Source organism: Camelus dromedarius, chromosome X, assembly GCF_036321535.1.
Source record: "Camelus dromedarius isolate mCamDro1 chromosome X, mCamDro1.pat, whole genome shotgun sequence".
NCBI classification, from domain to species: domain Eukaryota; kingdom Metazoa; phylum Chordata; class Mammalia; order Artiodactyla; family Camelidae; genus Camelus; species Camelus dromedarius.
This window is the reverse complement of record NC_087472.1, coordinates 99,719,419-99,732,066: the sequence shown is the minus strand read 5'-3', so window position 1 is coordinate 99,732,066 and position 12,648 is coordinate 99,719,419. Positions and strand designations below refer to the sequence as shown.

At 45.8% G+C, this 12,648-nt stretch overlaps 1 protein-coding gene across 12 annotated transcripts in view; it reads right to left on the bottom strand.

The window, feature by feature from the left end:
* Positions 1-4,296: 4,296 nt before the first annotated feature.
* The window catches only part of MAP7D2 (MAP7 domain containing 2), a 91,662-nt gene continuing 83,310 nt past the window's right edge, over positions 4,297-12,648 (bottom strand). For 11 of the 12 annotated variants that reach the window (XM_031445759.2, XM_064483333.1, XM_064483334.1 and 8 more), the window contains 5 exons: positions 11,605-11,661; positions 11,113-11,191; positions 10,245-10,431; positions 7,616-7,891; positions 4,297-5,839 (listed from right to left, as the gene is read on the bottom strand). In XM_031445759.2, the coding sequence (XP_031301619.2) occupies positions 7,642-7,891; positions 10,245-10,431; positions 11,113-11,191; positions 11,605-11,661 (573 nt within the window). In that variant the 3' untranslated portion in view covers positions 4,297-5,839; positions 7,616-7,641. The remainder of the gene's footprint in view (positions 5,840-7,615; positions 7,892-10,244; positions 10,432-11,112; positions 11,192-11,604; positions 11,662-12,648) is intronic. The other variant, XM_064483340.1, reaches the window with a different exon arrangement.

Genomic DNA, 12,648 nt, shown 5'->3' with positions numbered 1-12,648 from the left:
GCTGAGGACTTAAGTCTTCCTCATTGTCCAAGTCTAACTTCCCAAAGGTTCAAAGCATAATTGGGACATAAATACAGCAGCCCAGGCCCCTAGCCCACTCCTCAGCTCAGATGCCATACAGACCTCATTTTATCCTTCTTTCTCCGAACTGCTGCTGTATGTGGTGTTCCCATACATATGAATTAAATTTGATTTTTTCCTATTAATCTGTCTCATGTCAATTTAATTCTTAGATGAGCCAAAAGAACCTAGAAGGGTAGAGGTTAAGTTTTCTTCCTCTGCAACAGTGCTTCACTCATTAAGGAGCAGGAAGACAAGGCTGGATGGAGGGAGGACATGGAACTGATTATTCTGTGCACTCAGATGTAGGTGTATGCATGGCAATACACACACACACACACACACACACACACTGAGTGGGGAGAAGAATGCTGGAATGAGATGGCAAAGTGAGACACGAAATTGCTTAGTGCCCTATGCATAACCTTTGGAGTTAGCTTTTCTATAGAATAAAAGTCATCTGCAACTTTCTACCTACCGGTGAATAACTCCAGAGACTAGGTCCCCATTCACAGTGCACGGGCAGTCATATGAGGCTACAGTCCCTGAGATTCAGGGGCCCCTCGGGCTGCCTTGTTGAGACATGCTCACAGGAAAGGCACACAGTTATCTTTTGGCTTTATTCCCATGTTCTGGATAATTTCTTACCATCAATGAACCCTGAATCCCTCATACCAGTCATCAGGCTGTCACTGTACAGGGGTGGTCCCTGAGAACCCTTCTGAGGGCAGGTTCACTGAGCAAATGGAATTCATTCTTCCCTCCCAGTGATACCACTAAGATTCAGTTTGTCCTAGAACAACCTTGGAGACCCACTGTGGGGGCTGTATTCAACCCACAAGCTCTGCGAACACCTACCGTGCAGGACCCACACCTCCCTCGCTAACACTCCTTTGCTGACAACTTTCTGGTTGTTTCAAAGATAAGCATGTGCACACCGCTAGGGAAGTGTGATTAAAAGACAAGTACAGCCACCAGAGAGCTGCTGGCACTAATTCAAAAAAGAAGTTACTCTACACAACAGTTTAATTCCTTGGGACTCTGCTCCTTGCATTTTGCTTTTCAAGTGAGCTGAGACGGGGAAGTCTGCCTTAATACTTCCTTGGAAAAGTCCAGAAGGCTGGCCGCTTAGACCTTTCCCCTAATGCCAACCACCCCTCAGGGCCAGCTGGAAGAATTCAACTTGGGCGTTTCCTAACTGTACCCAGCTCTCACCTCCTTACCACCAAGCTAAAGGCAGGCTCTCACTGCTCCGCGTCTCTAGTCGGCCTAAAAGGCCCGTGCTGGGCATCTGATGAATAAGCCCATGTTTGGCATTATAGATTTAACACTTATGCACAGAGAATGTGAAACAACGTACAGCAGCCCACGTGAAGTGAGTTAGATAAACATCACCCTAGTTTGGCCGGCTGGAAACTCGGGTGGTGGGGACTGGTGTAGGGAATGTTGTTTTCAAACCCCATGTTCCTGCTTCCAGATGCAATGGGAACTGGGACTAACTGGGAAAGCCAAGGTCTGCTGCTGGTGAGTAGACAGATGGGGAAGGAACCCTTGCAAAAGCACACTCAGATGAAAATATTCTAGAATTAGATAGTGGTGATGGTTACATGACTTTGTGAATAAATCAGACAGCTGTTTACTTTAAAAGGAAGGCATTTTTATGGTATGTGAACAGTAGCTCAGCAGTTTTTTTTAATAAAAGCATACTCAGAGCTTGGCTTCTCCACAGGTAGTTCTGGCCCTTCTCAGCTGTAAGCACCTGCTCTAGCAAAACACTTCGGCTCTCAGGGGCGGGGCAGCCTGTCAACTCCCCTGGGGACACCAAAGCTGGGGCCCCAGGGTCAAGCCCGGCTCTGCCAAGTTCCAGCTGTTGGATAAGTAACCCTCTCCGACCTACCTCACAGCTCGGTCATGTCTTGAGACTGTTGCCGAGTCCAAACTCGTTCTGCTCGCCGCACGACAGGCCAATAAATCGGAAGACGAGGTGTTGGGGCAAAGAATAGCGACTTTATTCAGAAAGCCTGCAGACCAAGAGGATGACAGACTAATGTCTTGGAGAACCATCCTGCTCTAGTCAGAATACAGGCTCCTTTTATACAAAAAACCAAGGGAGGGGGTGTGGTTGGTTGTTGCAAACTTCTAGCTGCAGGCATTCTTTGTTCTTGCAGCTGTCCACGTGGGCCAGGTCATGGTGTCCCTATAAACTTCTAACAAAACAAAAGGTTATTCTCTATTTTGCAACTTGCCATCTCCACGTAAGTGCAGAAGTGCTAACATCCTTAAAGGTCAGAGCCCTGAGAATAGGCTCTCCTGTATATTTCAGGCTAAAGGCAACCCTTTTTTTTCAAAAAGTGCAGAGCTAGCAAGACTAAGCCTAGAAAGCAGGGCACAGTGGTTAAAACTAAAGGAACAGATCCAATATAGAGTCAGATTTGTTCTCCTCTATTACAGGAACACTTCGCGTCCAGCAGGAACTCAGGACGAGCTGGCTGTTAAGGTCCCCTCCCCACAGAAACTTAAAACCACAGGGAGCAGAGGCCGCCACTTTCTGCCTCCTGAGATCCGGTGTACTCTGGGGAGGGGGAGGCATCAGTCAAGAGCTTTAGAGGTTGGTGCCAAGCCTTGTGTCTAAATTTTTCCCCGACTTAAACCATAATTGGCACCCACACCTTGGACCCCACTCCTGTCTTTATCATCTCCTCACTGACTCCTGGGTCCTTATCCCCACCCCAGTAGAGGTGCTAAACTCAGGTCCCAGGAGACACTAAACCACGTGCTCTCTCTCCAGGAACAAATGGTCCACTCTGGCTCCATCATGCATTAAATTCTTGTCTCTTGGGTATGCCACCAATCTCTATTTCTATTTCAAATTCTATTTCTCTAGCAGACTACACTGTGTTAATGATGGATGTCTTATATATTTTTAAGTTTCTCATATTTGTGTTGTCTTCCATGTACTGTACAATTGTATTTTCAAGCTGCAAAACAAATCCCATTGACTGGAACTTCATTTAATTTACACAAACGTGAGGGTCACATACTAGTCTTCTTCATATGCGCAGCTTTTCCCATTTGGGGACATGGCGTGTCTTTCCATTTATGTCTATTCTAATGTCCCCTGGTCAGGTTTTAGATAAAGCCTGTTGGGATCCATTTCTTGCTTATTGTTAATATGTAAGAAAACTATTGGTTTTTCTTCATTCAGTAGTTGGCTCCCCTGTGAAATTATCCTGCGTTTTCCAGTTGTTTCTTTTGGGTTCCCCATAAAAAGACTATCTGTAAAGTCTTCTATTTTCTAATGTTGCTAAGAGTTCTCGCTCCATTTGTTTACATACCTGTGCTTTCTGAATGACGCTGGAGAGTGGGCATGGAGGCCCCCTGTGCTGCGCTCCCATGTGGTATAGGTCTAGAACCAAGCTAGTTCTTTACATTTGGTTTCCAAATGTAAAAAAAGATTTATAAAAGCATTTGACTAATACGAAACCTGTACATACTAAGAAAAATTTACCATGTTCACAAAGCAGAAATTTCTCTTAGGAGTGACTGGCCACTACTGTGACCCTCTGGCCAGAGCTGATGATAATAGAAGCTACTGGTAATGCCACTGTCAAAAGCCAGCACACAGAAAGAGTTAGGATGTCAGCTGAGCTGGGGAGGGCTGCTTTGACTGGGCCCTCGGCTTTGGAGATGGCAGCCCAAAAGTTACCACAAGGGATCCAACGTCCCCTTTCCAGTCCTGGCCCCCGGCTCCTGGCCTTGACTGGTACTGTCTCCCAGGCTGTATGTAGGAAAGCCATGATTTAGACTCAAAAAAAGGAAAAGAAAGTTGCTGTGGGTTTCAGCTTACTGGAAAATAGGGGTCGCCACTCCCATTATAATTGTGTTTAAAATGCCAGATTGCTCTGTGGAATGTTTTTGTAGATTACATTAAGGTTAACTGCATCTTAGCTAGCTAGAAATCCCTTGCATCGATGGTATGAAAGTACAGCAACTTCACTGTACTTAGAAGGTCATGCTGTCCAGGGACAGCTCATCACTGAGGCTTATTTCCACTGTTGGTTTCACTTGGAACTGACAATAGAGGAATTTTAATGAGTTTGACAGGGTAAGGACACCCACACAGGATTTTGGGGGTTTTTTTCCAAATAGGTTTTTAAAAATCTAGTATCTGGTTTGGTTTCAGCACATTTTTTTCATTGAACCTACAGAAACAAACAACACAATAGCACGCCATCAGACTCTTCAACAAAAATGTATTTCCCAGTGAACGCAATGTACACATCATGCAAATGAGGCATCACCACGATCACAATGGTGCTGTGAGGTACAACAGATCACAACAAAACAGACATTAAGCAAAACAGGGCTGTAAGAAAGATGGCGAAGCATTTTTTGGAAAGTCAGACCATGCTATCATTTTCTGTGTGCTTGTCATAAAAGGAATTTTCCCCGATATTCATCAAGATCAATGGCACTGGATTACTGGAGCCATATATTTTATTTGGTATATACACGTACACAAACATACACAGTGTCCGTAACTAACACAGTCTTAAAACTGTAGCTGGTTTTAAAAGCACATGAACAAGCTTACTATTGACAATTCTTTACATCTCCTGGTTGCAAACCTCAGTCAGAATTGTGGGATCTTTCCAAACTCTTTATCATACAAGACAAAGAAAAGGTTTCAAAGAAGAAAAGGTTACTTTAATCTGAAAGTCACATTTCACCACAAGAAATCAAATAAGAAAACACATTATTATATGGCATAAGACGTGTGGAGTATACATTCTAGTGTCATTTGTACCCCATTCCAGATGTTTTTACATTCAAGTCTGTTGAAGTGACATACTGGGTCCAGTTCAGGGCCCCCTTGCTTCAGAGCACTACGATTTTCACTTGTGCCTGGTTTTATTAGAGTTGAGCCAATAAACAAACAAAAGCCTCAAGATTCAAGGGAAAAAACAACAGCAGCAACATGAAAACCAACCACCTGTGCAGGAGATGCACAACTCATTCAGTCCAGAAGCCACTCGAAGGTTTGGAGTGACTACAGCTCGGAGGTTTCAAGGTGCAGTATGAGAAGGTCCTTGCTAGAGTCAGGCGCCCATGTCTAGAAGAATATGCCTAAGAGAGCAGACAGCACTCCACACTGTTTAAAGGCTTCCTTCCACAACCAGACTTACTCCACTAGCCTCCCAAGGAGTAATGAATGTGGAACAACACATTTTGCAGGTGGCTAAGCTTAATAATAAAAAGCAGCTTCTGGAGAGTAACTTCCAACAAAGAAACCCCAGAGATGGGGGGAACCCTCCAGAATTTCTTCTCCTTCTAAACACAGACAGGGAGATATGCAGCCCAAGTTCAGAATATGCTTAAGTAGAGTCTGGGTACATATCTAGACTATTTACAAGAAAAGAGATCTAAACATTTATATGCTCCAACTTTGGGAAGAAGAATGGTTATAAGGTGAATTTCCAAGCCGAGGTCACTCGGGTACTGAGAGGGTCACTATGATGACGAGGCAGTACAGGGAGCGCTGTATCAGCAGCCAAAGCTCATAAATAGAACCGTTAACATGAAACTCTGCTAAAGCCCGACAAGGCCAACATCTCAAGGTTCTACCAAGAGTGGCCTGTGTTTGACACACTAACTAGGAATACGGTTACATATCGATTTAATAATTGGTATTCAGAGGTTAAGGACGACAGAAGCTTCTTCAGAGGGCCGGCAGCTCAGATTTGACTACCAGCAGCTTCACGGGTTCTCCAAACACCACCTGTGTCAATTCAAAAACAAACCCAGGTAAGACCAATGAAGAGACAGTGTATTTTGCAGTTTGCAGCATCTACTCTCTCTCACTTAGAGCCTTACGTAGTGTGGGATGTTCTACCTCTTGGTAACTGCATTTTCCTTGGCTTGCAGTGTCTCTCAACACAAGCACTATAGCATTTTGTGTAGGGCTATTCTTTTGGCGGGGAGGGGGGTAAATTTTCTTTGTGTGGGACTGTCCTAAAACCTGCAGGATGCTTAACGTCACAAGCTTTGCTTTCCAAATGCCAGTACTGCCTCCAGCCCTTATGACAACAAACCCCCTGACACATTTCCAAACACATTTTCAGTGGGGGTGGTACCATCCCTGGTTAAGAAAAATCTGATAACTAGACTATATGACAAATGAAAATATACAATCAGTGTGAATAAAATTGTTTGGCCAAGATTTATTTTTGGACAGGGATTTGCACTCCTTTTAGTTAGAGATACAGGAACTAGATTTGAGGAGTCATGAATACTCTCCGAAGTTTTGTGGATCTTCTGGTCCTTAGTTGATAGTGAGGTCAGTGAACCAAAGGGGTCAAGGTATGCTAACAACAAAAGAAATCTTTTACTAAATATTAAGCAATATAACTGTCAGGGAAATAGAATGCTTAGGTGATTTTTAAGTGTCCAAGAAGGCAGCTGCTCTTCCAAACCAGGGATATGGTTTCTTCTAAAAACTACCTGTCATACATTCCCTCTCATGTGTGAAAGGACAACTGCTTCCCCAAGAGCCAAGGGAAGCAAATGCTAAAATGCACTGTCTACACCAAATAGCTGAGGCCAGGTAGAACTATGTACAGAACACTGTGACCTTGGCCATGTGGCCTCCCCAACCTGTTTCCTCATTTGAGAAGCAGAAAGGTTGGACTAAATCCTCTTAGTTACAGAAGTTTCATTATAAGAGTGGAATATCATAAAAAAATAAGGTGACTGAGAAAATGCTGAGAAAAACTCTTTAAGAGTCTAAAATGGGAGAAGCAACTGGAATTAAGTTATGAAAGGATTTGATGATCGATTCCATGTTCTCAGCATTCAAAAAAAGGCCTCCAACTGAAGTAAACCCAATGTGAGGCATGTAGAACTAAGTACATACAAATCCAAGGTGTTTATAACCCCAAGATATAACTTACTCAAATGAGAAGAGCTTCTAGAAACACTCTGGCAAGAAAAAAAGGCCAAAGGTGGGGAACAGAAGCTTCAGGGCACAAACTTCAGTTTTCCCTCCCTCACTCCCTCAGGTGTGATCTGAGAGCAGGCATTTGCTTTGTAAGGATCCAGAAAAAGGTCAGAAGAACAGCAAGTTATCTGGCTCAACACTCCCCAGTGAATATGAGCGCTCTTAGACGGAATATGGGAGGTCAATGAGTAAAAACTAGGGGACAAATTTGTTTTATTAATACTACCCTGCACCACTATTAGAGCATTCTCCCTCTGTCTCTAAGAAAAGTCACTACTTGAGACAGATGGTGGATCCAACTTTCAGCCAGTGCTTCTACACACCCCTGGACAGCAGGGGTGGGCCTGGTGGGCTGTGGTGCTGGAGGCTCTCTTTTGAAGGATTTACTTGAAATCCATCACAATTTTTGCATGTGCTACAGTCTATACCATGTATTCAATTTTTTGTTTGCATTTTTAAAATAAAATTGACCTTCCAGGAGGCTGAGTGATGTTTATCCTATCTTCACAAACCCCAGCTGGAGAGTTACAGACTCAGACTATCATCAAAACACTGTACCTTTCATTAAAGAGATGTTGTATTTGTCAACAGAAGGAGTTCAGAGTATTTTCTTGGCCAGGACTGTTAAATCCTTCGATCAGGTTTTTGTTACAGTCATCCAGGCTGAGATTTTCACTGGATCTCTTGGGGAAAATGGGGGGGCCAGTGAAATCTAAGAGATCTTGAAGTGCTCGGGCATTACCAGTTCCATTTTGGTCCAGAGATACCCCAGGAATCATTTCACTCACTGGTGAAAATTCTGGGATAGAGATAAGCTCTTCCTTCGAAACAGGACTGGAGGGAGGGGAAGGGAGAGAGAGGGAAAGAGGTAGAGATGGAGAGATAGAGAGACAGACACAACTATTAATTCTATTTGTACTATTTTGTTAGACTACTCTTCTTTTCTAAAGAAGATGGATTGAGAGCCAGAGCTTGTGTGTAACCCACCGTAAAAGACACACTTTAGTTCCAGTCTGGGACACTGAGAGAAATGGGGCCCCCATGGATGAGCATAAGGAAAGTGGACCGAGCAGGGCCGTGAAGGCCAAGCTCATGCCGCCCATAGGAAAGAGGAAAATAAAAACCGCAGGCACCAGCACGCTACTACAGAGAAGCCAAGCACTTCTGAAATCCTCAAAATGGGAAACCCAAAAAGAAAGCAAAGGCTGAAGTTCAAAGTGAGCCGAGGAGGGGATCCCATGGACCCGGGCACTGCCCCTCTCCAGGGGCGCCGCCTGGGCTGCGTCCCTGCACTGTGAGAAAGGGGCTGAGCACCTCTCCCCACCGGGGCGGCGGGGTGCTCCGGGAGGAACGCGCGCCCAGGTGCGGGGGGGATGCCGCTACCGAGACCCCGCCGCCCACCTGGCCTTGCTCCCTCTCTAAAGCCGGGCTTCCGCTCCCCCACCCCGGACTGATCCTGCTCCTGCCGAGGGCCTGGTTCTCCCTCGGCTCGCCAGAGCTGGTAGGAGGACTTTCCACAGCCTCCTGTCAACCAAAGGCCTAGTTCGGATGAGTGCTGGGCTGGGATCTGAGGTCCTGTCACCAGGAGTCTCTTAACAGCCAGAGTACCCCTGCTGCCAGGTTCGCCTGTTTTCGCTCTTCCTCTATGAGAGCTGAGAGAAGAATCTAGAAAAACCAGTTGAAATGCAGAAGCGCAGAGGATCTGTCTCCCTCACACTGAGCCTCTTGAAGGCGCAGCAGCTGACCTAACACCACTTCTGGTGGCTGGAGCCTGGGCAGACTGCTTCACCAGTACCAATGCCCACCCCGCGTCTCCCTTGCCCACCTCTACTCCCTGCTTTAAACAGCAGGTCGCGGGGGGGCGGAATGCCACCACAAGCTTGGGTGCTGCCCCAGGGGTCACCACTCCCAAATGCCGAGGTGGACAGAGGAAGAACACTGCACACAAAAAGCTCCTTCGCTCCCTTGAACCCTGGTCAGTGCCAGGTCTCGTCCCCTCCCGGCGCCCAGAGGCTTAAGAAATAAGCACAGCTGCTTCAACGTGGGGATGGGGGTGTGTGTGATCCTTGAAGGTGCCTCAGCAGTCCCCCCGACGGCAGAGTGGCACCAGTCAGGGGAAGCCTGCCCCTGACAGTGGCCAGCGGTGAGAGCGAGGCCAGGGCTGAGGCCTGGGTATCAGGCTGCGCAGGACTCGCTCTGCTGGTGACAGGGTGGCTGGACCCTGGGTTTTCACATATGTGGCTCAAGGCCAGGGTGTACAAGCTGCCAGATTTACCATCAGTGTGCCCTGGGATGGAGCCCCACCCCACCCCTCCCCCCAGACCAAGGCTGAGAATTCACAGCCAAGCAGAGGAGGGGAAGTTCTGGCAGGCTGCCATTCCCTCCCGTCACAGACAGCTGCCCCCACCCAGCTGCCCTGCCCAGGCTCTCCGTTCCAGCGCCTCTGCCCCAACCCCAGGATAACTGAGCTCTCCTTTTGTCCAGGATGAACTGGCCAGATGACGTTATCCACAAACACAGCAGGTTAAGAATTCCTTAAGTTTTTAGGATCTGAAAGCAAATTAATTAGTTCCTTTATCAAGTCTCCAATGACAAGTTTACTTACACATGAGACACTGGACACAGTGGGTGGGCCCTTGAGGTGGTGCACCCAGATCCCCTTTATCTGTGGCTTTGCCCATCCCCCAGCTGCACAGGGCTGGCTGCTAAGTACTTAAGAGCTGGCCCCCTTTCTCTGGACAGTCGCCTTTGGCTGACAGGAGCATCCCCCACCCTGGGTGCTCCACAATCAATGAACTACAAGCACAGTGGCCTGAGGCCGCCTCCCTTACCTCAGTCAAACCCCTCCCTGTGGAAATTCACCTTCCAGAGCTCCAGGGGACTGGCTGAGACTGCATCCTTGCTTAGTGACTTCCCCTGCCCAGTCCTGCTTCCCTCCCTCCCTTTTCTCCTAAGAGCTCTCTCCTGATAAATCCCGTGCCCTAGAGTCCCTGTTCCAGGCTCTGCTTCTAGCAAACCTGACCCGAGACACTGATACTATACCACCGTCAGCTTTCCTGAACAGCAAGCACACCTACGCGAGGCGTGTAAAAAGATCTGGGTGTGTAAAAGATGAAGAAATCAACTAAGAGGCAGTGGAGGTGTCTGGGGAAGAGAGGAGGCTCAAATGCAAGAGCAATGGACTTACCTCACATCCATAGACTGAACTTCTTCAGTTGAATCATCCAGACTGTTTGATTTCCCATCAAGGGCATCCAGATGAACAAGCCCACCAACTGGTTTAAGTTCATTAGCAAAAACATCTCGAGGGAAAGTTTCTGGGACAGCACGTTCCACACCATTAACTTCCTGGCAAGTGTTCAATCCATTGATTTCTGATGGAGAACACAAAATCATTCTGTCAACCATAAAATATTCCAAACAATGAAATAATGGGAAATATCTACTGAGGCAGTTAATCCTCTGCTTTACCTATAATGCAACATCTTTTGCAAAAAGAACCCCAAGTAGTCGCCTTCACACAGGGGAAGAGAAGACAAATGACATCATCAGTGTCTGGGTAGGGCTCATGGCCCACCCAGCAGGTGTGGGGCCACATGCTGTACACATTCCCAGGCTCCTGAGCCTCAAGGCAAAAGGGAAATGTGAAGAGTGATTCTGAGATAGATGTGCCTTTTCTGCCTCTGGCTGCCACAAGGAGTTTTAAGTACATGTGACAGAAAAGAGCTGGAAGGCAGGCAAACCCACCGTAGAACAGTAGAGACAGTTCTTCATAGAACCTGACCAGCAGTTCAGCTCCCTGGAAAGCAGCCTGGGCCAGCAGATGGCCTGGCTCCTGCACTGGGATTATGAGCATAATCCCGAGGAACCCAGTGGTTTCCAAATGGACCTGATGGACCTGTGCTGGAGACGGAGATCCCACCAGGGGAGGGAAACTGCACAGGCCCCTTTCAGTAATAACGCTCTTAGGACCCATGGGGCCGGACCTCTGCTGGATGCGCTACAAGCCCTCACCTGCTGAAAAGAAGAACCTAAGAATCACACCTCACACTCACCGATTTTGTTGGGGACAAGTGGTTTTGTCTTGTTTTCCACACACACAGCAGGCTGAAGCTCTACTTTTGGGTCTTCTCTCTGAAAACAAAAACAAATAGAGGGAAGGTTGACTTTATGTAGACAGACAAGTGCTTCTGAAAAGCATCAGAGAATGTTTGGAACTACATTGGGCCAACTGCTTGTTCCATGGTAATTCTTTGAATCTTCTGAGTTTATTACAAATCAGCTGTGTTTCCCTTATTAATACGCCAACATTCTCTTTTTCATCTGTGGATTACTGTGTTTCTCTCTGCACCCCTACACCTATTTCTCTGAGGACATTTTTTATTATCACCCCATCTCTGAAACTCCTCTCTTAGACTCCTTCCTTTCAGGCACCTACAGCCTCCTTAATCTAGACAGAAACAAAGCAGGAAGAGCCCACTCTTTCCGTCTAATCCTCTCTGAAACGTACAATCTCACTGAATGTATACCACCATGTGAAGGCCTACCTTCACTTCCGGAGACACATCACTCTTCCTTGTTCTCTTCATAATTTCATCTATTCTCTGAGAACCAAAAAGAACGAGGTAAGAGGACTACAAGACTAAAACCATTTATAAGTAGCTAGGTCTATATGCAATGTCACATTTCTCAGAAAACTCATAAAACAGAAATGTCAGCAGAAGCTAATGAGTACAGAAAGGTCTTCCATTAGTTTTGCAGATGAACATCTCTGCCCTACAAAGAAGGTCAAATGTCTGAGAAGTAAACTAGTAAGTATATAGAATCAACATTCAACTTATATCCGATCTTTCTCTTTCCTCTCCTTAGGTTACCTAGAAATCAGCAGCTCACCACCTGCCACTCGAGAGGACCACCCTACAGAAAGCCAGGCTGAGGTGAAGCAGGGGAGGCCACAGACTGGACACCTTAAGAAAGAACATTATCAGCCTCCTTAAGCCCAACTTTACCCATCATCACATTAAATGTAAATAGCCTAAACACCTCAATTAAAAGACAAAAACTTTCAAACTAGATTAAAGTAACAAATCCTGACTATATGCTGTTTACAAGAGACACACTCATAAGGACATACAGGTTCAAAGTAAAAAGATTTATCATGCAGACGCTAATCATAAAAAGGCTGACAAAGTAGACATGTAAACAACCTAAATGTCCACTGACAGATGACTGGGTAAAGAAGTTGTGGTGTACATTTATACAGTGGAATGCTACTTGGCCATGAAAAAGAATAAAATAATGCCATTTGCAGCAACATGGATGGATTTGGAGATGGTCATTCTAAGTGAAATAAGACAGAAAGAGAAAGAAAAATACCATATGATATCACTCATATGTGGAATCCGAAAAAAAAAAAAAACCCACAAATGAACTTATTTACAAAACAGAAACAGACTCACAGACATACAAAACAAACTTATGGTTACCAGCGGGGACGGGATAAATTGGGAGTACGAGATTTGCAATTACTAATTGCAAGAGATACTAATTACTATATATAAAATAGATATACAACAAGTTTCTTCTGTATG